The sequence below is a fragment of the Oncorhynchus mykiss genome, chromosome 21 (genome assembly GCF_013265735.2).
Source record: "Oncorhynchus mykiss isolate Arlee chromosome 21, USDA_OmykA_1.1, whole genome shotgun sequence".
NCBI classification, from domain to species: Eukaryota; Metazoa; Chordata; class Actinopteri; order Salmoniformes; family Salmonidae; genus Oncorhynchus; species Oncorhynchus mykiss.
This window is the reverse complement of record NC_048585.1, coordinates 17,102,777-17,130,665: the sequence shown is the minus strand read 5'-3', so window position 1 is coordinate 17,130,665 and position 27,889 is coordinate 17,102,777. Positions and strand designations below refer to the sequence as shown.

General features: G+C 44.1%; 1 protein-coding gene across 4 annotated transcripts in view; it reads right to left on the bottom strand.

Moving 5' to 3' along the window:
• Positions 1 to 27,889, bottom strand: part of LOC110499865 (voltage-dependent calcium channel subunit alpha-2/delta-1) — a 158,324-nt gene that overhangs the window by 116,627 nt on the left and 13,808 nt on the right. For all 4 annotated transcript variants that reach the window (XM_036957129.1, XM_036957130.1, XM_036957131.1 and 1 more), the window contains exons 2-3: positions 18,286 to 18,367; positions 16,325 to 16,441 (exon numbers count right to left, since the gene is read on the bottom strand). In XM_036957129.1, the coding sequence (XP_036813024.1) occupies positions 16,325 to 16,441; positions 18,286 to 18,367 (199 nt within the window). The remainder of the gene's footprint in view (positions 1 to 16,324; positions 16,442 to 18,285; positions 18,368 to 27,889) is intronic.

The following is a 27,889-nucleotide window of genomic DNA, read 5'->3' as shown; positions in this document are numbered from 1 at the left end:
ACACACTTTGAGCTGCCATAGTAACAGCATAACAGCATTCCTAATTTCCTTTGCCCAGCATGCATTTAACCATGCTGTAAGATGGAATATATCATCCACTGTAGGCCACTAGCTAGCTAGCCAATATGAATTACACCCTCTGTTCAGATCAATCAGCAGGGTGCTTATTCAATGAGGAAGTTACTCTGAAGTGAACCAGTAATACTCTCCCAAATGCCATCTATATCATTTCCCCTGTGATAATAACCATGATTTCACATTCTGCATACAACATCAATCAGGGGATGAATAAATGCATTTTTCGAACAGATGTGTTTGTGATACTAATGCAATTTATTAGACTTGGCCTGGGCTACAAATGCTCCTTGTTTTGTATAAGTAAACACGAACACATACACCATATTGTGTGTATGTGCATACGTGCGTACATCTATGCATAATGTCAAGACTGAGTGTGTAGTGTGTCATTATGAGGGTTAAACTCCAGTGTTTAATGACCCACAGTTTGTCACCTCCTCCTCCTGTGATAGACCAGGCAGGAATAATGACTGAGTCCCAGACACTGAGTGACTCCATTGTAATTAACCAACACTAGATTACATTACAACGCCTCGTTTCATGGCTGTCTATTGTTACCATTCTCCTTAGCTTAGACGATGGAGCCAGCTGGATTGTTCAGATTTCGTAACTAGTGCTTGGAATGCCAAGACTTATTGTGATGAATGCCAAGACTTATTGTGATGAATGCCAAGACTTATTGTGATGAATGCCAAGACTTATTGCGATGAATGCCAAGACGTATTGTGACGAATGCCAAGACGTATTGTGACGAATGCCAAGACTTATTGTGACGAATGCCAAGATGGCCAAAACATCAAGAGTGAAAGCTGCACCGGTATTTCCTTCCAGTGTAAAGATATCCACAAACACATTCAATGTTAAAAAGGAAGTACTTAGATGGAAGTTTTTTGGTAGGTTGTTGTGGCATTGGATAGGTAGCTGGGGAAGCTAAGTATAGCACACTGGGAACCAACGCAGCATCTGTTTATGAAGCCGGCGTTGCTTAGCAAACGAGTGTCATGCCAACCGGCAATCCGGTAGCATTCGTGGCACCGAGCTCCATGGCGACGCCTGGGTTCCCATGTGGCAGCAACTGTAACAAGAGCTCAAAAACAATCAGCGTTGCCATCTCCACATGGTGTTAAACTTCACACTCTATCCTAACCGCAAACAAGGCTTCTGGACTAACTTCTAATTAGGTAACTTTTGTTTCTTATTCCACCGACCTGGAGAGTCAAACACTGCACACAGAGAGACAAATCAACTCAGCAGACTGTGGTTCAACACAAACTGTGGCTTTGGATCTGGTGTGGAGCCCAAAGGCTTTGAAACATGGAGCCAAAGAGCAAATGTAATCCCACAGGATAAAATCAACTCACACCCAATCAATATTCAAATGCACGATGGCTACTCTGTCTTCATATTCTTTCTTTCTGCCTTTCCTCCTCTTTTGTTCCCTCCCTCTTAGGCTAATCTCTCTTGCTCTATTGTCACTGTGTCTGGCACTCCCTCTCTCTCTCTCTCTCTCTCTCTCTCTCTCTCTCTCTCTCTCTCTCTCTCTCTCTCTCTCTCTCTCTCTCTCTCTCTCTCTCTCTCTCTCTCTCTCTCTCTCTCTCTCTCTCTCTCTCTCTCTCTCTCTCTCTCTCTCTCTCTCTCTCTCTCTCTCTCTCTCTCTCTCTCTCTCTCTCTCTCTCCATTTACCCATCCATCAATTGCTCTCCTATATGTCTTTCTCTCCTTGTCTGAATTATGGTGTGCACCACTCAGGGTCAATCTGGTCTGTATGTCTGTCTGTCTGTAGTTCCCCAAAGTTGTTGTGCTTTTGTCAACAAGTATCCAGCCACGGGTGGATTCAATGTCCCAGAAGATGATCCTTCAATGCATAGAGATGGAATAACCTTCTCTTGCTCCAGCTCTTTTTCTCTTCCTCTAACTTTTGAACATTCTGGAATATTCGGCATGTCCCAGAATGCTTTGCTCCATAGGACCCGCCTTTAGGTTATCAAAAGAATAAAAGATAAGATATTGAATTTGACCTTTACTACTATAGCCCATAGAAAGACATTGAATAACACATTCATAAATGGCAAAAATAGTCAAAAAATTTACTTTAAGGAATACGGTTTTGAAGTGTCTGTCCTATATCAAGAAGATATAAGAAAGCTCAGGAAATATATATATATATATATATTTATCCCCTTATTTTTAAGAAAGCTCAGAAAAAATATATATATTTATCCCCTTACTTTTATTGGCACAAAACTACCTCCATACCTCCATTCATTTGTATGAGTTACCTTTAGACGAGTCCCGTGACACTTGTGGTGAACACCATCTTGTTCGTGAGAGTCTCCCCTTTCTACAGTGGGGTCATATTAGTTTGTAGCCCAAAACGGTTTGGACACTACAGACAAAAGTTGGCACATTAGTGTTACCGACTACAAACGAGTCCTTTTCGGATGCTCCAGACATTTTCGTGAGAAGACCGTTTTCCAGAATGCTTCATGGTCTACAAACAGCACTGTAGCTCTGTCACTTTGCACCGCAACCCATGCCAAAAAAACATATATCCAGCTTAAAATTCAACTGACAGATTTTTATGGGGATTTTTGTATTACGTTACTTAGATTGCCAGGTCAGTACAATCCCCCCAAGCTGAGTGTCAATGCATATTATCATCTAAAACAATGTAACATACTAGTTAGTATTGTTAATGGACGCTTGGCTGCAGAAAATCAGCAGAACCACTATCTGGAATTGTGCCCCCGTGGTCATTGTAATAACTGCATTATTTCATGGATGGAAGTCTGGCACCTGTGAACATAACATCACATCACTACGCAGCTCTGACGACTTGGACTACAGGGCCAGTCTAAGACTGGTGTAAAAAGGGGAATAAATAATGAATGAAGAGACAGAGAGAGAGACAGACAAAGGTGGCCAGGGTATCAAAGACAGCAGGCGTCTGGAGCGATATAAGTCAAAGAGAGGTCAGATCTATCCAGTAGGTACCCATGTAGAAGACCACACACACACACACGCACACACGCACGCACACACGCACACACGCACGCACGCACGCACACACACACGCACTAAGCACTAAGCACCAAGCACTTTCAGTCAGTGATATTAACCAGGGACAGCCCTATAAAGCCCTGTAGTGAGAGTGTGCTATTGAGAATGTGTGGGCTCTTCCATTTGTGCTCCGGAGTAATGACAGAGGTAATCTGAGCATACTAAAGCGGGGGAGGCTCTGAGTCATAGGAACAGAGAGAGAGACCAGAAAAAGAGCGGAGAGGACGGGAGGGGAAGAGAAAGAGAGACCAGAGTTTCTCAGAAGCCTATTTATGAAGTGAAAAATGTCCTTCTTTTCAACAATGAGTGTTAAGCATCCATTTCCCACTGCCCTGCAGTCACAAATCACGGAGAAGCGCCACAGGATACGGAGACAATATAAATAGAGAGAGACAGAGGAAGAAAAAGAAAGGGAGTGTAATGTTTGTCGTCCTCGTCTGAGGAGGAGTAGGAGAGATCGGACCAATATGCAGGGTGGTACGTGTCCATGTTAATTTATTCAACAGAACACTAAACAAAATAACAACGGAGAATGAAACGAAAAAGTTCTGAAAGGTGACATACACTAAACAGAAAACATTCACCCACAAAACACAGGTGGGAAAAGGCTACCTAAGTATAACTCTCAATCAGAGACAACGAACGACACCTGCCTCTGATTGAGAACCATACCAGGCCAAACACATAAACACAACATAAACCCCAACTCACGCCCTGACCATACTAACACAAAGACAAAATAAAGGAACTGAGGTCAGAACGTGACAGGGAGGGCAAGGAGAGAGTGATGGAAAAAAAGATATGAGGGCTAACATGCTGACCACACTGCTCGTATTACATGCGCAAGAGTTGCAAAAAAATAAGTAGCCAAGAGCTAAAATAGAACTTGGCTCTATTTTTTTACGCTTGACACGCTGCAAGTCCCAGCCTCTCCCATCTCCTCATTGGTTTTTTGGAGCCTATACCCATGCGGATGATTGAAAGTTGAACTGAGGTCCACACTCCAGTCCAGTAGTAGTAATGCACCTTAAAGTTGGTTGCCAACTGCCATATAAAGTCCAAAGAAGAAGAAGAAGACTGGGGGAGAGATCACTAGAAACTAACTCGGTTTAGTGTTTCATTTCTAGGTTGGCCTAGTATGGTTCCCAATCAGAGGCGGCTGTCTATCGTTGTCTCTGATTGGGGATCATATTTAGACAGCCTTTTCCACCTGTTGTGTGTGGGATCTTGTTTTTGTATTGTAGCCTTTTTGCCCTACAAAGCTGCACGTTCGTTTTGTTACTCTTTATTGTTTTGTTGCTGGTTCACATGAATAAATATGATGAACGCCTTCCACGCCTCACCTTGGTCCAATCCTTCCAACAACGATTGTTATAGAAAGAGAGGAACTGACAGGGGGAAAGAGAAGAACTGACACAGGGAGAAAGAGAAGAACTGACAAGGGGAAAGAGAAGAACTGACAGGGGGAAAGAGAAGAGCTGACAGGGGGAAAGAGAAGAAAGAGAAGAACTGACAGGGGGAAAGAGAAGAGCTGACAGGGGGAAAGAGAAGAGCTGACAGGGGGAAAGAGAAGAAAGAGAAGAACTGACAGGGGGAAAGAGAAGAGCTGACAGGGGGAAAGAGAAGAACTGACACAGGGAGAAAGAGAAGAACTGACAAGGGGAAAGAGAAGAGATGACAGGGGGAAAGAGAAGAGCTGACAGGGGGAAAGAGAAGAAAGAAGAACTGACAGGGGGAAAGAGAAGAACTGACAAGGGGAAAGAAGAGCTGACAGGGGGAAAGAGAAGAGCTGACAGGGGGAAAGAGAAGAAAGAGAAGAACTGACAGGGGGAAAGAGAAGAGCTGACAGGGGGAAAGAGAAGAAAGAGAAGAACTGACAAGGGGAAAGAGAAGAAAGAGAAGAACTGACAAGGGGAAAGAGAAGAAAGAGAAGAACTGACAAGGGGAAAGAGAAGAAAGAGAAGAACTGACAAGGGGAAAGAGAAGAGCTGACAGGGGGAAAGAGAAGAAAGACAGTCTAGGAACGTAAGCTGATACAGAAGTCATTGGGTTTAAGAGCTAAGTTAAGAGCTAAGAGCTAAGTTAAGGGATCAGTGACTTGACACTGCACATTTGTATGTAAGTTTGGATGCACTGCAAGCTCAAGGCAGAAAGAGATGAGAGACAAGAAGAAGGAGAGAAAGAGAGAGAGAAGACGTGTCTAGACTTGACAGTTCATGCAGCTTTAGTATTTTGATCATAGAGTTCTGATCATGGAATTCATGCATCTACTGTACACCTAAATTTAAGGTGTACATTTAAGGTGTACACCTACATACACCTACCTTGTCCACTGTCACACCCTTACCTTAGAGAGCCTTTTTTATGTCTCTTTTTGGTTTGGTCAGGATGTGATTTTGGTGGGCATTCTATGTCCTTTATTTCTATGATTTGTGTTTCTATGTGTTGGCCGGTTATGGTTCTCAATCAGGGACAGCTGTCTATCGTTGTCTCTGATTGGGAATCATACTTAGGTAGCCCTTTTTCTCTCCTTTCAGTGTGGGTAGTTGACTTTTGTTAGTGGCACTATAGCCCTGTAAGCTTCACGGTCGTGTCTTTGTTGGCGACATTTACCTAAATAAACTGAAATGTACGCTCACCACGCTGCACTTTGGTCCACTTCTTACGACGCCCGTGACATCCACAGTGTGTCCGGATTCCCTTTTCCAACGCTATATTCAAATGCCAGTATGCATTCTACAAACATTGAAATAGGCAAAATATGATAACACAACAACAACTGATTGCAGTAGCTAACTAACTGTAGATAACTAGCCAGCTAAAGTCTGTAGCTAGCCAGCAAGCTAGCAAGCAACGCTAAAAGGATTGCAAACGGGTTAGCATTATTTTTCTAAATATTAGCTAGCTGGCTAGCATTTATGTGGCCAGTAAACAAGTTCCTTACACGGTAGGAATGTATTTCCACCAACATTATAATGAAAAGGTGCCTCTCGGGCCCAAAACACACGCTTTCTGGAGACTTGTGGGATGAGTGCTGATGACATCGTCCACTGTATGTGCTTTCGGTGGCCTGATGGCATCCAGACTGAGGAGAAAACCCGTACACAATGCATCCCTGACCACCTCCTGAAGTGGTCAGACAGATCTGAACACAATCACACCACATTAGAGGTCGACCGATGATGATTTTTCAATGCTGAAACAGATACCGATTATTGGAGGACCAAAAAAAGCCGATACCGATTAATCGGACGATTTTTATATATTCGTAATAATGAGAATTACAACAATACTGAATGAACACTTATTTTAACTTAATATAATACATCTAAAAAATCAATTTAGTCTCAAATAAATAATGAATCATGTTCCATTTGGTTTAAATAACGCAAAAACAAAGCGTTGGAGAAGAAATTATAAGTGCAATATGTGCCAAATAAAAAAGCTAACGTTTGAGTTTCTTGCTCAGAACATGAGAACATATCAAAGCTGGTGGTTCCTTTTAACATGAGTCTTCAATACTCCCAGGTAAGAAGTTTTAGGTTGTAGTTATTATAGGATTATTTCTCTCTATACCATTTATATTTCATATACCTTTGACTATTGGATGTTCTAATAGGTACTTTGGTATTGCCAGACCTCATCTCGGGAGTTGATAGGCTTGAAGTCATAAACAGCGCAATGCTTGAAGCACAGCGAAGAGCTGCTGGCAAATGCAGGAAAGTACTGTTTGAATGAATGATTATGAGCCTGCTGCTGCCTACCACCGCTCAGTCAGACTGCTCTATCAAATCATTGACTTAATTGTAATATAATATCACACAGAAATAAGAGCCGTAGGTCATTAATATGGTCAATTCCGGAAACTATCTATACTAAACTAAACTATACTTTCGAAAACATAATGTTTATTATTTTTGTGAAATACGGAACCGTTCTGTATTTTATCTAATGGGTGGCATCCATCAGTCTAAATATTGCTGTTACATTGCACAACCATCAATGTTATGTCATATTATGTACAATTCTGGCAAATTAAATGGTCTTCACACTGTTCGAAACGAGCCAGGCGGCCCAAACTGCTGCATATACCCTGACTCTGTTGCACAGAACGCAAGAGAAGAGACACAATTTCCCTAGTTAAACTAAATTCATGTTAGCAGGCAATATTAACTAAATATACAGGTTTAAAAATATATGCTTGTGTATTGATTTTAAGAAAGGCATTGATGTTTATGGTTAGGTACACATTGGTGCAACGAAGGTGCTTTTTTCGCGAATTCGCTTGTTAAATCACCCGTTTGGCAAAGTAGGCTGTGATTCAATGATAAATTAACACAGCGTCGATTATATGCAACACAGGACAAGCTAGATAAACTAGTAATATCATCAACCATGTATAGTTAACTAGTGATTATGTTGAGATTGATTGTTTTTTCTAAGATAAGTTTAATTCTAGCTAGCACCTTACCTTGGCTCCTTGCTGCACTCGATAACAGGTAGTCAGCCTGCCACGCAGTCTCCTCGTGGAGTGCAATGTAATCGGCCATAATCGGTGTCCAAAAATGCCAATTACCGATTGTTTTGAAAACTTGAGTTCTGCCCTAATTAATCGGCCATTCCGATTAATCGGTCGACCTCTACACCACATAGCCACTTTAGTGCGTCTAGACCCGCCTTTTCAATGTGATCTTCGTATTCTGACAGCAGAAGTCAGAGGTGTAGACACGACCAGAGAGAGATAGAGACAGGGAAGGGGGGGATGCAGGAATGAGAAAAAGAAGGCCCTGCATTATGGGAAAGAATGTGGGCATGACAGGGAGCGAGAGAAAGTGAGGAGGAAGACAGAAAGAGGCAAAGAGCCATGAGGTGAGCCTGCACACGTACAGCTGGTGCTCATGCCCTCAGGGTGCCTGCACAGTCACAGCGGCATCTGGCACACCATCAGATACCCTGCCAATGTCTGCCAAACAAGCAGACCAGAAAGAGAGAGCTAGAGAGAGTGAGAGAGAGAGAACGCAAAAAAGGAAAGAAGCGGAAACTGAAAAAGGGAGACAGCAGAGAAGGAGAGATGGAAAGAGAGGAAGTGAGAATATCCAGCCTCTCTCCACCACACCCTGTCCTCCTCATTATATAGCCCTAATTAAGGATCAGTGATCTCATCTCAGTCTCCCTCTGTGAGAGTAGGGGAAGCAGGACGTGTGTGTGTGTGTGTGTGTGTGTGTGTGTCTAAAAGTGTCGTAGTATGTTTTTTTAAAAGTGTGAGTGTGTATGCGTGTGCATTTGGGTGTGCATGTGTGTGTGTGTTTCTAAAACAGTTGCTCCATCTTCACTTACCCCTTACTACAGGAAGGAAACCCTGTCTATTGCCAACCTCTCCATCTTGACCATCGTCTGTATCACATCACAACAGACCCTGTTATCTCCACATCCTCTCTACCTTCACCATCCTCTGTATCACACCACAACAGACCCTGTTATCTCCACATCCTCTCTACCTTCACCATCCTCTGTATCACACCACAACATGCCCTGTTATCTCCACATCCTCTCTACATTCACCATCCTTTGTATCACACCACAACAGACCCTGTTATCTCCACATCCTCTCTACATTCACCATCCTTTGTATCACACCACAACAGACCCTGTTATCTCCACATCCTCTCTACCTTCACCATCCTCTGTATCACACCACAACAGACCCTGTTATCTCCACATCCTCACTACTTTCACCATCCTCTGTATCACACCACAACAGACCCTGTTATCTCCACATCCTCTCTACATTCACCATCCTCTCTACCTCCACCATCCTCTGTATCACACCACAACAGACCCTGTCATCCCCACCCCCCTCTCAACCTCCACTCTCCTGTCATCTCCACCATCCTCTCAACCTTCACCCTCCTGTCATCTCCACCATCCTCTCTACCTCCACCATCCTCTCTACCTTCACTCTCATGTCATCTCCACCATCCTCTCAACCTCCACTCTCCTGTCATATCCACCATCCTCTCTACCTCCACCATCCTCTCTACCTCCACCATCCTCTCTACCTTCACCATCCTCTGTATCGCACCACAACAGACCCTGTTATCTCCACATCTTCTCTACCTTCACCATCCTTTGTATCACACCACAACAGACCCTGTTACCTCCACAATCCTCTCTACCTCCACCATCCTCTGTATCACACCACAACAGACCCTGTTACCTCCACCATCCTCTGTATCGCACCACAACTGAACCTGTTATCTCCACCATCCTCCTTACCTCCACCATCCTCCTTACCTCCACCATCCTCTGTATCACACCACAACAGACCCTGTTATCGCCACCACCCTGTCTACCTCCACCATCCTCCCTACCTCCACCATCCCCCCTACCTCCACCATCCTCTGTATCGCAGCACAACAGACCCTGTTATCTCCACCATCCTCTGTATCACACCACAACAGACCCTGTTATCTCCACCATTCTCTGTATCACACCACAACAGACCCTGTTATCGCCACCACCCTGTCTACCTCCACCATCCTCCCTACCTCCACCATCCCCCCTACCTCCACCATCCTCTGTATCGCAGCACAACAGACCCTGTTATCTCCACCATCCTCTGTATCACACCACAACAGACCAGGAAAACGACTTTCCTGAAGCGGATCCTGTGTTTTGCCCACCACCCAGGACAATGGATCGGATCCCAGCCGGCGAACCAAAACAACGACGCCGTAAAAGGGGCAGACGAAGCGGTCTTCTGGTCAGGCTGCAGAGACGAGCACATCGCACACCGCTCCCGAGCATACTACTCGCCAATGTCCAGTCTCATGACAACAAGGTTGATGAAATCCGAGCAAGGGTAGCACTCCAAAGAGACATAAGAGAATGTAATGTTCTTTGCTTCACGGAAACATGGCTCACTCGAGACACGTTATCGAAGTCGGTACAGCCAGCTGGTTTCTCCACGCATCGCGCCGACAGAAACAAGCATCTTTCTGGTAAGAAGAGGGGCGGGGGGTATGCCTTATGGTTAACGAGACGTGGTGTGATCATAACAACATACAGGAATTCAAGTCCTTCTGTTCACCTGACTTAGAATTCCTCACAATCAAATGTGGCTGACATTGAGTGGCTGCTTTCAACATACTGACTCAACTCCAGCCACTTTAATATTGGAAAAATAGATGTAAAAAATGTATCACAATGCCACTTAATATAATGTTTACATACCCTACATTACTCATCTCATATGTATATACTCTACTCTATACCATCTACTGCATCTTGCCATCTTGATGTAATACATGTATCACTAGCCACTTTAAACAATGCCACTTTTATATGTTTACATACCCTACATTACTCATCTCATATGTATATACTGTACTCTATACCATCTACTGCATCTTGCCTATGCCATTCTGTACCATCACTCATTCATATATCTTTATGTACATATTCTTCATCCCTTTACACTTGTGTGTATAAGGTAGCTGTTGTGAAATTGTTAGGTTAGATTACTCGTTGGTTATTACTGCATTGTCGGAACTAGAAGCACAAGCATTTTGCCACACTCGCATTAACATCTGCTAACCATGTGTATGTGACAAATAAAATTTGATTTGATTTGAGCATCAAGAGTTGCCACTGAATCAGACTGAAAGAACAGACAGGCATCACATCAACCTGCTCCTAACCCCAAATGGCTGCTTATTAAGTTAATGACAGCAGCCAACATTTTAATTGAATTGTGCCGGCTCGACAATCACATTCGCCCCTCGCGCCTAGCCACCAGAGACGGCTACCATAGTAACAAAAGGGAAATGCCTCTATCAGTTTCTCAGACATCTGGGAAAGGAACAGAATACATCGGGGGTGCAAAGATGTACAGAACAGGTTGATCTTTTGGGCTAGTGGGTACCTAGTCAGTTGCACAACTGAATGCAATCAACTGAAATGTGCCTTCCACATTTAACCCAACCCCTTTGAAACAGGTGTGGGGGCTAACTTAATCGACGTCATCAGTGCCCGTGGAGCAGTCCTTGCTCAAGGGCAGAACAGCAGATTTTTCCACCTTGCCGGCTCGGGGATGTGAACAAGCAACCTTGCGGTTACTGTCCCAACGCTCTAACTGTTAGGCTACCTGCAGCCAAGTGTGACAGAAGAAATGTACTACTGTGCATATCGGACTAAGAGGATAATTCAGTGGGGTCTTCCTTCGAGAAAGTTGCCGATAGAAATATAATGAGTAGAGGTGACAATATTTATGATTCTACATGGCAAAGTACAATGTCTTTTCTACATGGTGCATTTCTATCTGAACACTCAAAAGTTGCACCTTTCTGAATAAGTTAAGTGATGAGAATAGAATCTACATTTTTCCGGAAATTTGGTTATCAGAGGACATTGTTTTAAATTAATTAAGTTGTAACTTGCCACATTGCACACTATTACATCTAATATGACAAGCTAGCATTGTTGCCATGGCAGCATTGCAAAACATGACCTCTCAAAAGAAACAAACCTAAATGCATTAGATGATACAGAATAACAGCTGAAATGAATTCACTTTCCGTTTCTTCTTGACAAGTAACAAGGACATCCTGTTTTCTTTCCTATGTTCTGTGGTATAGTGTGTAGCAGGCCATTGTGTTGATGGAAGTCTTTGTTACTAGTCTTTCTGCTCTTGGATTGAAGCTTGAGAGAGCTAGCGTGCTCATATTGGAGTATTTGAAGGTAGAGAAGGGAGAGAGACTGTTATAGTGAGAGAGCTAGAGAGAGAGCTAGAGAGAGAGAGCTGTTGAATAGGAGCCTGGTGTTGTGAGAGGAGAGTAGTCCTGGTTGAATAGTGTAATAGGAGCCTGGTGTTGTGAGAGGAGAGTGGTCCTGGTTGAATTGTGTAATAGGAGCCTGGTGTTGTGAGAGGAGAGTGGTCCTGGTTGAATAGTGTAATAGGAACCTGGTGTTGTGAGAGGAAAGTGGTCCTGGTTGAATAGTGTAATAGGAGCCTGGTGTTGTGAGAGGAGAGTGGTCCTGGTTGAATAGTGTAATAGGAGCCTGGTGTTGTGAGAGGAGAGTGGTCCTGGTTGAATTGTGTAATAGGAGCCTGGTGTTGTGAGAGGAGAGTGGTCCTGGTTGAATAGTGTAATAGGAGCCTGGTGTTGTGAGAGGAGTAGTCCTGGTTGAATAGTGTAATAGGAGCCTGGTGTTGTGAGAGGAGAGTGGTCCTGGTTGAATAGTGTAATAGGAGCCTGGTGTTGTGAGAGGAGAGTGGTCCTGGTTGAATAGTGTAATAGGAGCCTGGTGTTGTGAGAGGAGAGTGGTCCTGGTTGAATAGTGTAATAGGAGCCTGGTGTTGTGAGAGGAGAGTGGTCCTGGTTGAATAGTGTAATAGGAGCCTGGTGTTGTGAGAGGAGAGTAGTCCTGGTTGAATAGTGTAATAGGAGCCTGGTGTTGTGAGAGGAGAGTGGTCCTGGTTGAATAGTGTAATAGGAGCCTGGTGTTGTGAGAGGAGTAGTCCTGGTTGAATAGTGTAATAGGAGCCTGGTGTTGTGAGAGGAGTAGTCCTGGTTGAATAGTGTAATAGGAGCCTGGTGTTGTGAGAGGAGAGTGGTCCTGGTTGAATAGTGTAATAGGAGCCTGGTGTTGTGAGAGGAGAGTGGTCCTGGTTGAATAGTGTAATAGGAGCCTGGTGTTGTGAGAGGAGTAGTCCTGGTTGAATAGTGTAATAGGAGCCTGGTGTTGTGAGAGGAGTAGTCCTGGTTGAATAGTGTAATAGGAGCCTGGTGTTGTGAGAGGAGAGTGGTCCTGGTTGAATAGTGTAATAGGAGCCTGGTGTTGTGAGAGGAGAGTGGTCCTGGTTGAATAGTGTAATAGGAGCCTGGTGTTGTGAGAGGAGAGTGGTCCTGGTTGAATAGTGTAATAGGAGCCTGGTGTTGTGAGAGGAAAGTGGTCCTGGTTGAATAGTGTAATAGGAGCCTGGTGTTATGAGAGGAGAGTGGTCCTGGTTGAATAGTGTAATAGGAGCCTGGTGTTGTGAGAGGAGTAGTCCTGGTTGAATAGTGTAATAGGAGCCTGGTGTTGTGAGAGGAGAGTGGTCCTGGTTGAATAGTGTAATAGGAGCCTGGTGTTGTGAGAGGAGTAGTCCTGGTTGAATAGTGTAATAGGAGCCTGGTGTTGTGAGAGGAGAGTGGTCCTGGTTGAATAGTGTAATAGGAGCCTGGTGTTGTGAGAGGAGAGTGGTCCTGGTTGAATAGTGTAATAGGAGCCTGGTGTTGTGAGAGGAGAGTGGTCCTGGTTGAATAGTGTAATAGGAGCCTGGTGTTGTGAGAGGAGAGTGGTCCTGGTTGAATAGTGTAATAGGAGCCTGGTGTTGTGAGAGGAGAGTGGTCCTGGTTGAATAGTGTAATAGGAGCCTGGTGTTGTGAGAGGAGAGTAGTCCTGGTTGAATAGTGTAATAGGAGCCTGGTGTTGTGAGAGGAGAGTGGTCCTGGTTGAATAGTGTAATAGGAGCCTGGTGTTGTGAGAGGAGTAGTCCTGGTTGAATAGTGTAATAGGAGCCTGGTGTTGTGAGAGGAGTAGTCCTGGTTGAATAGTGTAATAGGAGCCTGGTGTTGTGAGAGGAGAGTGGTCCTGGTTGAATAGTGTAATAGGAGCCTGGTGTTGTGAGAGGAGAGTGGTCCTGGTTGAATAGTGTAATAGGAGCCTGGTGTTGTGAGAGGAGTAGTCCTGGTTGAATAGTGTAATAGGAGCCTGGTGTTGTGAGAGGAGTAGTCCTGGTTGAATAGTGTAATAGGAGCCTGGTGTTGTGAGAGGAGAGTGGTCCTGGTTGAATAGTGTAATAGGAGCCTGGTGTTGTGAGAGGAGAGTGGTCCTGGTTGAATAGTGTAATAGGAGCCTGGTGTTGTGAGAGGAGAGTGGTCCTGGTTGAATAGTGTAATAGGAGCCTGGTGTTGTGAGAGGAAAGTGGTCCTGGTTGAATAGTGTAATAGGAGCCTGGTGTTATGAGAGGAGAGTGGTCCTGGTTGAATAGTGTAATAGGAGCCTGGTGTTGTGAGAGGAGTAGTCCTGGTTGAATAGTGTAATAGGAGCCTGGTGTTGTGAGAGGAGAGTGGTCCTGGTTGAATAGTGTAATAGGAGCCTGGTGTTGTGAGAGGAGTAGTCCTGGTTGAATAGTGTAATAGGAGCCTGGTGTTGTGAGAGGAGAGTGGTCCTGGTTGAATAGTGTAATAGGAGCCTGGTGTTGTGAGAGGAGAGTGGTCCTGGTTGAATAGTGTAATAGGAGCCTGGTGTTGTGAGAGGAGAGTGGTCCTGGTTGAATAGTGTAATAGGAGCCTGGTGTTGTGAGAGGAGTAGTCCTGGTTGAATAGTGTAATAGGAGCCTGGTGTTGTGAGAGGAGTGTGGTCCTGGTTGAATAGTGTAATAGGAGCCTGGTGTTGTGAGAGGAGAGTGGTCCTGGTTGAATAGTGTAATAGGAGCCTGGTGTTGTGAGAGGAGAGTGGTCCTGGTTGAATAGTGTAATAGGAGCCTGGTGTTGTGAGAGGAGAGTGGTCCTGGTTGAATAGTGTAATAGGAGCCTGGTGTTGTGAGAGGAGAGTAGTCCTGGTTGAATAGTGTAATAGGAGCCTGGTGTTGTGAGAGGAGAGTGGTCCTGGTTGAATAGTGTAATAGGAGCCTGGTGTTGTGAGAGGAGAGTGGTCCTGGTTGAATAGTGTAATAGGAGCCTGGTGTTGTGAGAGGAGAGTGGTCCTGGTTGAATAGTGTAATTGGGCCTGGTGTTGTGAGAGGAGAGTGGTCCTGGTTGAATAGTGTAATAGGGCCTGGTGCTGTTGTCTCACTAAGGGGCCTAATGGATGATAGAATGGTCTGGAACACTACTGTCAACTCATGCAGGTGCACACACTCACAGATGGATACAGACACGTGCATGTACACACAAACACACTCGGTCATCCCTCTCTTTCTGTGAGTAATTATCACACACGCTCAACGCCCTCACTTTCTCCCACGGTCAGCTCACACTGTGGACCAGGCATCCTAAATCCCCCTTAATGTAGTCTAACTATTGGCAAGTCTACAGTGTATATCTCTTAAACAGTCAGGTCTACATATCGATCTTCAGTCAGGTCTCTCTCTCTATCTACAGTCAGGTCTCTCTATCTATCTACAGTCAGGTCTCTCTATCTATCTCCTTCCCTCCCTCAATCCACACGTCCAGTGAAGAGTTAAACATTCAGAACTGAACACCCTCTGTGACGCGTGCAGGTGAAACCTGACAGATGGTGTTTATCAGAGCTCAGAACAAATGTTGCATTACATCTCTATCTATCTCCATCTATTTACCCCATTACCTAATCTATCAGCAGTGTGTGTGTGTGTCTAACAGTGTGTGTCAGCATTGTATTTTTATCACAATGCGAAACAAAGAAAACAACTATCTCGTTAAAACCTGACTGCAATTATTGTGATGTGAGAAAAACAAAGGGGCTGATGACTGACAGGGTAATTAACACCTGCTACCATGACAACCCACAGACTTAATTGAATTCTGGCCCAAGCCAGATCGATCCTGATTGATCGAGACAAACAATGCCTGGGGACTTTAATTGACTTTACTCAGGTGGTGGTAGGAGAAAGTTATGTGGATGGGATAGGTATTATACAGAGGGCATCAGGACACAGCGAGGAGAACTTTGAGTCTGACATTGTCTAGTCATGAAGGAAAAGATGGCAGTATGATATTTGTTAACCACAAATGGGATTTGCCCCCCTTTCGCCCTAAGCCTATCACTAACCTAATTCAACAACAAATAGCTCGCATTCTTGGTCATCATTTCCAATATCATCAATTTGCCTTTTCTAACACGGTCTATTGAAGTCTCAGAGCTATAAGGATTTCCAAACATACTGAGAATGTACTCAATTATGGGCTACTGCTGTTGGTCAGTCTTTCATTTTGAAAGGGACCAATTTATCCAATCTGTGAAATGAAGCCAATCTGTGCAATGATGCGATGAATCAAGTGCGAGTGAGAAACAAAAACCTGCAGACACTGCAGCCCTCCAGGAGATGAGTTTCATACCCTTCTTTCTTGGTATTAAGGTGCGTGTGACTTTGTCTGCATCTGTGTGTGTGTGTGTGTGTGTGTGTGTGTGTGTGTGACTGCTATGAACTGGTACTCACCTTGAGAGCACGAGAACGGTTGGCCAGGAGATTCTCGATGTTCCCCGCTGCATTAGCCACCAGCTGGCTGGCATCGTTGGACCCCACACTGAAGTACTTCCTGTGGCTCTGGAAGATCTGCACCAATCAGGAGATAGAGGGTCAAAGGTGACAGTGAAGCAATCAAGAGAGAGAAACAAGGGTCAAAAGTGACACTGGACCAATCAGGAGAGAGTGATACTTTGATCAAATATTGACATGGTGTATCTGAGAATTGTACCTATGAGGATAGTCACAAAAAAATGTACTTGATTATGTTTATTTGCAGGGACAATGAACACAATAATCCAAATGTATGTAAATGTGTCAGATGTGTCAAATCATGATGTCACCGCTGTGTGTACAATGCCAGTGTAAATCAAGCAACATTATGCCACAATGGAGCACAACGGCAAACGCCATTTCCTGAATATGGAATATGTTTCAGCAAGAGGAATTAAACAATAAAAAATCAGAAATGCCAAACAGCCAATTATTTAGCAGCCGGAGGGGCTTTCTAGGTCCAACATTAAAACCACAGGCCTGTAGTGTGTGAATGTGTGTGCAGGCACGCGCGTGTGTGTGTGTGCGTGTGTGTGTCTAAGTCGGTGTATCGAAGTGTGTGTTTACTTAGCTAACCTCTGTGGGGCTGTGCTATGTGTTTCTGCTTGTCCATGAGTAATGATCCTGATGGTTATTCTCCACATGCTCTTTCTGCTTACAAGCAAATACAATCCCCTTCCCTGTGTAGTAAACAAAGCAGCCATGCTGCCAGAGGTCTCAATGAAGGAAACCTACATTTATTCTACTGCAACAGGACAAAGGAATGTACAGTCGACCATTGATATTATCCCACTCTCTATCTATATATATATGCTATTGGGTCAAGATTAGGTCATAAAGTCTAGCTATTTTCCTTCACCCCATGAGCATCAAATGATGCCTGCGACAGGAAATGAGCTCCAAACGTGGTATAACACCATCATGGTAAAGATGTCTGCTGTTTTTTTTCTTCTAAATGTCTGTGATGACAAGCAGGGCAAGAGGCAGCCCTGATATGGTGTCTGTTATGGGTATTTTCCTGAGAATACTGTGTTGCTCAAGGGAAATCATGCCTGTGTGTTGTCCCTGGGACGTCATGCATTGTGTGTATGTCTGAAAAATGTAATCCAAAAGGAATCTGAAGTACATTGACAATTACTGTGATGATTATTGTGCATTTCATATTTCTTAATTATTTCTTCTTTTTTTGTTTTCTGGTTATACATTGTTATTGATTAATGCATTGTTGGGCTATAGGTTTGCAAGAAAGACATTTTCACTGTACTTGTGCATGTGACATTTAAACTAGACATAATTACAGAGGCTCTATATCAGGCCTGGCTAGGCAAGAGGAGGAGAGGTGTCATAGGGTTATAGCAATCAACACAAGGGTTGTGTCCCAAAAGGCACCCTATTCCCCATATAGTGCACTACTTATGACCAGAGCCCCCTACATAGGGAATAGGGTGCCATTTGGGATGTAGCCAGAGTAACAGCTCCTCCTAACTGTCCATTTCATGTAAGCTTGTTAGGGATGGGATAGGGATGTGGTGTTTGGAGTTGACACTGATAGTCCTTGAGTGTGGACATTCCCCTAGCAGAATACTGTAAGCAGATGTCCCACATATCACTAATGAGATGGCACTTTGTAAAGTCCAGATCTGTTGTGACAACCATCATTGTATTGGATGTGACACACATCAAACAGGAGAGGTCAGGAGTTATGTGTGCGCATGTGTGTGCGCGCGTGTGTATATTGATTGTTGAAATCCAGAGTTGTGGATGTTTGACTATGGGGTTGCAAGCTTCCTGTGCGTTTGAGAGGAGTGTGGTGGTGTGGTATATGTACATTTGTGCACGTCTGTGTTCCTATGTTTACAATGTGTTCCTGTGTGTCCCACCTGTATGAGATTCTGCACTCCGCTGGCTGTGTCCGTCAGTGTGACCAGCTCCTGCTGCATCTGCTCCACCCATTCCTTTATCCTGAGGAAACAATGAAAGCACCATTCAAAATCATTCAAATTAATTTACTTCCTGTAACTCATCGAATCCGATGATCAAATGGTTTTACTTATCCAATCACATTGATATCTCTGAACTGCTGTTTTCAGGATCATATTAAATTGGCACCAAACAAAAGACAATGGACTGAAACAGGGAGGGAAATACTGAACTGTTCAGTAAGAAACTTTTTTGTTTTTCTGTTGCAAAACAGTTTGCTTCACTGTGCACTAATAAATAAGACCCTGAAGGTGCAGAACGATCCAATAGAAATACATGTCTGTCAAATACCTCTATGTTACATTTCTATCTGCAAAGCTGTGAATGTTCCGCCTCACTGCATAAATAATCTTGACTTACTTTGATTCGCCAATCACCTTGCAGTAGATACCACATGACGACACATTAACAGAGCAGTTGAGTCAGGCAGTAACAGTACTGCTGACTATCACTTTATGCAAAACATATCTCGCCATGCAGGCTAATAAATTCAGCGGTCTATAAAATAGTCATGTTCACCCTGAGTATATGTGTTTTGACTCCCCATTAACTGTGCATTAGAGTAGATATAGATGTAGAGAGAGTAGAGGATATATTCATGGTTGTCAGTGGTTGAGTAACAAGGACAGGGGTGAGATAGTATGCAGGGATAGTAGAGGGAGAAATTAGTAACAGCAAGACTCCATTCTATCATAATGCTTTGTTTTGATTGTGTTAATGAGATACAAATAAACTACCTGTACCCTATACAGAAACAGAACACTGGCTCAATAAACTGTCTGTACCCTATACAGAAACAGAACGCTAGTTAACTGGCTCAATAAACTGTCTGTACCCTATAGAGAAACAGAACACTAGTTAACTGGCTCAATAAACTGTCTGTACCCTATAGAGAAACAGAACACTAGTTAACTGGCTCAATAAACTGTCTGTACCCTATACAGAAACTGAACAATATTTAACTGCCTGGCCGGTTCCCCTCTCTCCACTGGGATTCTCTGCCTCTAACCCTATTACAGGGGCTGAGTCACTGGCTTACTGGTGCTCTTCACGCCGTCCCTAGGAGGGGTGCGTCACTTGAATAGGTTGAGTCACTGACGTGGTCTTCCTGTCTGGGTTGGCGCCCCCCCTTGGGTTCTGCCGTGGCGGAGATCTTTGTGGGCTATACTCGGCCTTGTCTCAGGATGGTAAGTTGCTGGTGGAAGAAATCCCTCTAGTGGTGTGGGGGCTGTGCTTTAGCAAAGTGGGTGGGGTTATAGCCTGCCTGTTTGGCCCTGTCCGGGGGTATCATCGGACAGGGCCACAGTGTCTCCTGACCCTTCCTGTCTCAGCCTCCAGTATTTATGCTGCAGTAGTTTATGTGTCGGGGGGCTAGGGTCAGTCTGTTATATCTGGAGTATTTCTCCTGTCTTATCCGGTGTCCAGTGTGAATTTAAGTATGCTCTCTCTAATTCTCTCTTTCTCTCTCTCTCTCGGAGGACCTGAGCCCTAGGACCATGCCTCAGGACTACCTGGCATGATGACTCCTTGTTGTCCCCAGTCCACCTGGCTGTGCTGCTGCTTCAGTTTCAACTAATCTGCCTGCGGCTATGGAACCCTGACCTGTTCACTGTTCACTGACCTGTTCACAATTACTATTATTTGACCATGCTTGTCATTAATGAACATTTGAACATTTTGGCCATGTTCTCTTATAATCTCCACCCGGCACAGCCAGAAGAGGACTGGCCACCCCTCATGGCCTGGTTCCTCTCTAGGTTTCTTCCTGGGTTTTGGCCTTTCTAGGGAATTTTTCCTAGCCACTGTGCTTCTACACCTGCATTGCTTGCTGTTTGGGGTTTTAGGCTGGGTTTTTGTACAGCACTTTGATAGGCTGGGTTTTTGTACAGCACTTTGATATGATCAGCTGATGTAAGAAGGGCTATATAAATACATTTGATTTGATTTGATCTGCCTCAATAAACTGTCTGTACCCTATCCAGAAACTGAACAATGGTTAATAGGCTCAACGGTGTATACAGTATGGATTAAGTAAACACTGAAAGTGTGTCAAGTTCACAGTGAGAGTGAGTGGTTCCTTCATTGTTCTGAAGAGAAAAGGTCCATATGTAACCATAAGACCAAATGTGTTATAAATAAATGGATTGAGACACATTGAATAACCAGCATAGCTGCCATTTTGAACACATTTTTGTCCTCTGTTGAAAACGTTTTGCTACAGCGTGCCCTATTGAACACGAATCTGGTCACATACAATAGCGATGAAATCTACGCATGGTTGACGTGGGGATTGTGGACTGCATTGGCTCATTCATTACACTAGCAGTAGGGAATAGTCTAGAAGTGGGTGAATGGTCCATCCACAGGTAAACATAGTGATTGAGTGTGCAAATGTCCAAACAGCAGGTAAATACATCTACTTGAAACACCTAAATGCAGACCCAGAGGAGACATGTGCTGTGTCCAAAATGGCACCCTATTCCTTATATAGTGCACTACTTTAGACCAGAGCCATATGGGAGCCTTATGGGCCCTGGTCAAACCTAGTGCAATATATAGAGAATAGGGTGCCATTTGAAACTCATCCCTGATTTGAAGGACAGTACATGAACCCTCAACATAGTTAGGGGAGGAAGTATGAATCCATATCCATGAACTCATCAAGTGTCAAACACCTAGATGAATCTTATTACTTGACAAGTGAGACGTGGTACAGGCTCATCTTCTAGGGAGAAACACACACACACACACACACACACACACACACACACACACGCACACACACACACACACACACACACACACACACACACACACACATGAATAAAAACATGCAGGCAGGCAGGCACGCACCTTCCCCCCCCTCTCCCAACACACACAAACGTGTTAAAAATCCTTGTCAGTAACCATTAAAAATGCATGACTGGGGGTCATAAGGGAAATTAACTATTTTCCCCTTCACTTTGGATACGTGTTATGTTATCCTATCTAATAACCCACACTGCAATGTGACTAGGGCTCGTGCTGTAAAACGTACAGAACCAGTCAAATGTTTGGACACACCTACTCATGGTTTTTCTTTATTTTTACTATTTTCTACATTGTATAATAACAGTGAAGACATCAAAACAATGAAATAACACATATGGAATCATGTTGTAACCAAAAAAGTGTAACACAAATCAAAATATATTTTATAATTGATATTCTTTAAAGTAGCCACCCTATGCCTTGATGACAGCTTTGCACACTCTTGGCATTCTCTCAACCAGCTTCATGAGGTCGTCACCTGGAACGCACGTCAATTAACAGGTAGGCCTTGTTAAAAGTTAACTTGTGGAATATCTTTTCTTTTTTCATTTGTTTGAGCCAATCAGTTGTGTTGTGACAAGGTGTTATTTAATAGTTTTGATGTCTTCACTATTATTCTACAATGTATAAAATAGTAAAAATAAAGAAAAACCCTGGAATGAGTAGGTGTGTCCAGACTTTTGACTGGTGCTGTATATACAGCTCAGAGAAGCAGCTGTCTGGGGGGGCTTGGGGACAAGGCTGGAGTACTATCAGCACATTTCTGATCTCACACACACACACACACACACACACACACACACACACACACACACACACACACACACACACACACACACACACACACGGCTGCGCACTCATTCACGCTCACACACATGCTCACACACACACGCTAACACACCTTTCATCTTAACCCCTCCATGAAGATATTAGTGCATGACATACCCTTGAGCCAGCACCACTGAGTCAGCACCACTGAGCCAGCACCGCTGAGCCAGCACCACTGAGCCAGCACCACTGAGTCAGCACCGCTGAGCCAGCACCACTGAGTCAGCACCGCTGAGCCAGCACCACTGAGCCAGCACCGCTGAGCCAGCACCACTGAGCCAGCACCACTGAGCCAGCACCACTGACACACCGCTGTTCAAAGCCCTTAGCTCACAGCAGGAATAGCTTCTAGGGGTCACAGTAAGGTCCTAGCCTGCAGAGTCAGCTTTTGTCTGCTATGTGCAACAGGGTGGGCCCTGGAAATGTGTCCCATGGTCCTATCCAACAGGCTAGGCAGATGCAACAGGTGCCCTCGGCAATGAGGTCCTCTGTTAGAATGTAAATGTGTTGCCGCTGCACTTAGAATAGCATTTGGACAGGAGATGCAGAGAGAAACAGATCACATTTAGAACGCAGCATTTATAAAATAATGAATAGACTTCATATTCTCTATGACGAGGCTCTACGACTGAACATATGGGCTGGCTATTTTGAATCCTTCTCTGAATACTGACCTTATGTTCTAGCTTTTATGCCGTGTTCCCTCAGGTAACCAACAACAGGTGGAAGAGCTTAGTAAATCTGGCCAAAAGCCAACTCTGCTTCGCGATTAAACAATGATTAGTTCTTACAGTATCCAATACTGTATAATAACTACAGACAGACGGTACAGCCTACAGCCAAGTTGTTCTGTGTGTGTGTGTGTGTGTGTGTGTGTTCAGCCCCATAACTTATTTGAAACAGGAGAGGCAGCCGGTAATGAGGAGAGGGGAGCAACAATAAACCTTGTCCCATGGAGGGGCCACCGTTTCTGAGTAAAGATAATGTAACTGTCCTGTAGCCTCTGGCAGCTATGGAGGACCCAGAGGTCAGAGTGTTGGTTAAAAAATGACACCACATTACTATTGGTACACAGTGAACTAACGACTGTGATAAAAGCATTGTGAAAAAGCTTGTTTCATCTAAAGTCAAGGACAGGAAAAACATTATTATTCATGTCTCTAAACAAATAAGGGTTCTTGTCTTGTTTAAAAAGACAAGCTCTACCTCAACACATAATGTAAAAAGTGTGATGTTACCACAAAGGAGGAAAAGCAATGCTTTTCTCTCAAAGACAAACCATGAAGTAATGTCTAAAAAAGAGGTTTCAACACTTAAAGAGCTCAACAAAGCCCTCTGAGAGGATGGAAACTTGGAGCGGGTCATGGAAAAACGAGATGACATCGCCCTACCCCCTCCCCCTCTCACTCTCCCTAGCGAAGGGGAAACGGAGGAAGGGGTGTGGGCTTTGAGGCGGGAAAACCCAAAATGGCTGGTGAGCCAGAGAGAGAGAGAGAGAGAGAGCCGAGCAATACAGCCAGTTGCACACTCCGGGGCTGGGACTGAGTGGAGCCTTGTGAAACTCAGCCAAGTGTAAAGAGAGAGACCCATAACCCCCTAGAGCCTTTTCTCTCGCTGTCTTGCTGATTGTGTTCTTAACATCCCCCACTTACACAACAGACTGTGCACATTTAGAAAACGGCGGGCCGTTTTTCATTTTCTCTTTCTTGCCATCCTCCTCTTGCACAATGTAATGTTTGGGTTTGTTTTGCTCCGTGGAGAGAGCAGAGCGCAGATCAACATGGGTACACTGCCGGAGGTGCCCCCGAGGAGAGAGAAGACTGGTTTTTATGCTGGATGAATATATCATCTGATATGCAGAGGGAGAGCCTCCACTTTAAAAGAAATGACATGGACCTCCCACAAGGTTTCTTGCCGAGACATCTCAATTTAAATGCGTGTCTGTGAATTCCAAATGGAGAGGTGGTGATTGTTTTTATATGACTACATGGGAATACATTCGGACAGGACAGATGTTTACTATTGAATCAGTTAAGACGTGACCTGCTTCGTGCAGTATGGCACTCAGTTATTTTGTCAAAGACATATGATATGAGTGTTTTTATTCATTTTCACAAAATCAGTAAGCCATCCAAATACACCCCACCACATCCAGGTGATTAGATAAAGATATTTAACTTGTTCAGAGAGTTCATTGGAGAGTTCCCCACTACTGGCAATGAGGATCTTTTGGTTCATCTTTTGATTCAATCTTTCAATTGCATCTTAGCCTCACAGAATTAGCCTCTCATATATTTAACCTATTAACCTTGTACAGTAGCTGGTGATTAGACAAATATTTTTCTGTCTCTGTCTCTCTGTAACAGAAGACGCCTCCCCAGACCAGCTGTCACCTGTGTGTATCGGAAAACATTGAAACCAGAGCACTGGGGCCTTCAGAGGACATAATGGGGTTCAAAGGTGAAGGGGTAAGGTGCCCCTCTTAGCCTAATCTCTGTGTATGTGCACGAGAGCGAGTGCACGCGTGTGGAGTGTCTGTATTATGTACAGTAACTCATCAACTGAAGTGCTATATTGGGGGTGTGATGAAGCATAAAATAGGACAAATGTTTCCCCGAGAGTTCCCCGAGCGTTCCCTGACTGTTCCCTGACTGTTCCCTGAGTGTTCCCAGAGAGTTCCGAGAGTTCCCCGAGCGTTCCCTGACTGTTCCCTGATTGTTCCCCGAGCGTTCCCTGACTGTTCCCTGAGTGATCCATGAGCGTTCCCTGACTGTTCCCTGACTGTTCCCTGAGTGTTCCCAGAGAGTTCAGAGAGTTCCCCGAGCGTTCCCCGACTGTTCCCTGAGTGATCCCTGAATGTTCCCTGAGTGTTCCCAGAGAGTTCCGAGAGTTCCCCGAGCGTTCCCCGACTGTTCCCTGAGTGATCCCTGAATGTTAGAGTAGGATCTGACCCCAAGTGCCCTAGAAACATAGTATTTAACAGTACTATCCCCAATCAGGCCACCTCTCTGAAAGACTTGGAAACACAACACCATATGTTACAGTACAGCACTAACGAACAATAAAACAAATATATGTACTGCATGCTGTATATATCATTATTATCACTTAGTAGCTGTGAAATGTGTTGTTTTACAGGGTCAGCCATAGTAGTCCAGTGCCCCTGGAGCCAATTAAAGTTAAGTGCCTTGCTCAAGGGCCATAGTGAACAAGTTGCCCAAGAATAACGTGTTTAGCCAATAACCACGCACAACACAGAGTGGAGCGTCCAATCCCAGAGCCCGTTACAGAAGAGTGGGAAGCCCAGAATAGCTTCTCTGACTCAGACTGAGAGCATCATTGTCTGACCTCTGGCTGGATTAGCCCTCGGGTTACTTTAGACTACTGAGGCCATTTCTGTTCTCTCCTCTCCATTTCACCCAGCTTCTTTTTCAAAATGATGCAGCCATTCACCCGGCTTTATGTAGCTACTAACTGAAGCAATGGTTACTTTCCAATATCCAGATAACCATTTAGAATACACACCAGAAGGTAATTGAACCATACTCCTACACTCTTAGAAAGAAAAGTGCTATCTAGAACCTTTAAGGGTTCTTCGGCTGTCAAAGAGGGTTCTACATGGAACCCAAAAGGGTTACACCTTGAACCATAAAGGGTTCTACATAGAACCGAGAAGGGTTCTCCTACGGGGACAGTCGAAGAACCCTTTAAGAACCCTTTTTTCTAAGAGTGTATATGTTTAAAATTCAATTTGTACTGCTACAGTGGTAAATCAAAAAATAAAAGCATATTCCAAAAGAAACCAACAGCCCCAACTCTTTGTCACGGTTTAAACTATTTCCCCCCCCATTTGGCTGCACTTGACAGTCCCATATTTCAACAACTTTTCAGGTGTCTGAACTTTTCTTCCAGGCAGTAAAGATGGGAGTTGTCCACCGCTGGGGCAATCTTTCTCACAAAAAGATCCCTGAGAGTTTTTTCTGGAAAGTCTCCCTTGAAGGATTCCTCTGAACTTAAAATGACTTCCTTCACCTATGCCAATAAAAAATAGTATTCCAACCCTGTCTCTCTTTTCTAAAACGTATTCTCCACAGCCACCGTATGCCCTCCACATAGGCCTTATTCATGACCACTTTTTCTCCATGTTTTCATTTCCATCTGCTCTTCTTTCCTCTGCTTCATTGCTCTGATCTGAATGAACTGACCAGGTGAAATCCAGCCTGATGATGAGCTTCCACCACATGGTTTCCACCTGTGAAGTCTTCTCCAATCATTGCAGACAAGGAGAGAACAGATTCCCAGTGTGAAAGAGCCAAGTCTCGCTTCTACAAGAACCCATTTAAACAGCAGAAAGTGATGACTACTCTTCAAGGAGACTTTCTTTCAGAAGTGTTGTGTCATTGTCGTCAGATACTGTTTTGTTTCTATGTCAAGTTAGACGTTTAATTCAGGGTTTGGATCTAAAGACGGTAAGACATCTCACGGAATCTCACCTCTCATTTCAACCTTTCATTAGTGATCCTCACACTTCTCCTCATTGCCAAGGCAACAGCTCTCAATTAGTACACAGGTAGCCTATAACAGTTACAATGACCCAGAGTAACCACACAGCCACAATGTCAGCCATTTTATTTTTACAAAAACACTGAAGTGGGCTTCCAACAGAGTCAGCATTCAGTCAAGCCTAAAATGTCAAATGTAATGTTTGAACTCCATAGCTGTACTGTTTTTTAATTTGTTTACTTTTGTTACTTCTGTTTGTATCAGGGCAGAACCTGACACCATGTAAACACCACTAGCCAGTAGAGAGCTCCATCGATTACAAAGTCAAAGCCCCATCATTCCTGAGCACTATCATAGAGTAGAAACAGATCGACAAAGAGGTCAAGGCCCCATCCTGAAACAACCCTTAGCCCCATCCCCGCAGTGCTTAATGTAGATCTGAAAGATTTGGATAGGTATGGTAGTAGTTTCATCTTATCCCTGATAGGCTGGGTGTATATTTTGCCATATAGCTCACACCTATCCAATCTTTTCACATAATCAGATCTAGGGGGTAGGATGTGTTTCTGGACAGGCCACAAACCTAGGATTAGCAGTTACTTCTCACATGTAACTGAAATAATCAGTGACCTAACTACTGGTGACCAGTAATTTTCAATGAAAGGAGGAGATGAGACACAAGGACATACACAGCGACTTAACGGTCACAAGGAGAGCTAGCAACCAAAGTTCAACATTACCCAAGTTTATGCTAATTGTAGCGACGCAACTGCACAGCAGCCAGTTAGACTAAATACACCACTTTCTGAGTCTCTCCTCTCCACCACTCCTCTTCATTCCACTCTCTGCTGTTAATACAGGGCTGTTTTGACACTCACACTTTGTCAGCGGAGCCACACTTGATCTCTAAATACTGTCAAACTGTCAGGGAGAAGAAGCACGGTAGCAGGCAGCAACTGCCTGACAGACAAATGCAGACTGGAACGGGGGTGTTTTTGAATTTTTTTTACATAACATTAGTTATTTATCAGTCTCATACACTGAGTTAGTCTCTGTCCTCAACCCCTTATTAGTGGTGATTTTTCCTTCTAATCTACTCTTAGAGGGATATACCAGTGACATAGGCGTGAGGAGGCGGGAGAGTGCGAGAGAGAGGCTATAATTTAGCCATCAGATACCTAATAAAAGCTGGTACTGTGGAGCAGTAGGCTTTAATAACCAACCTGACAGAACAATGGCGAAGACAAACAGTCTCTCTCTCTCTTTGGTATCTCCTTTTCTCACTGTTTACCTTGCTCTCTCTCTTTTCTCTGTTGCTTCATCTCTCCTTGTTTTTCTATCACTCTTTATCTTTCCTTTGCT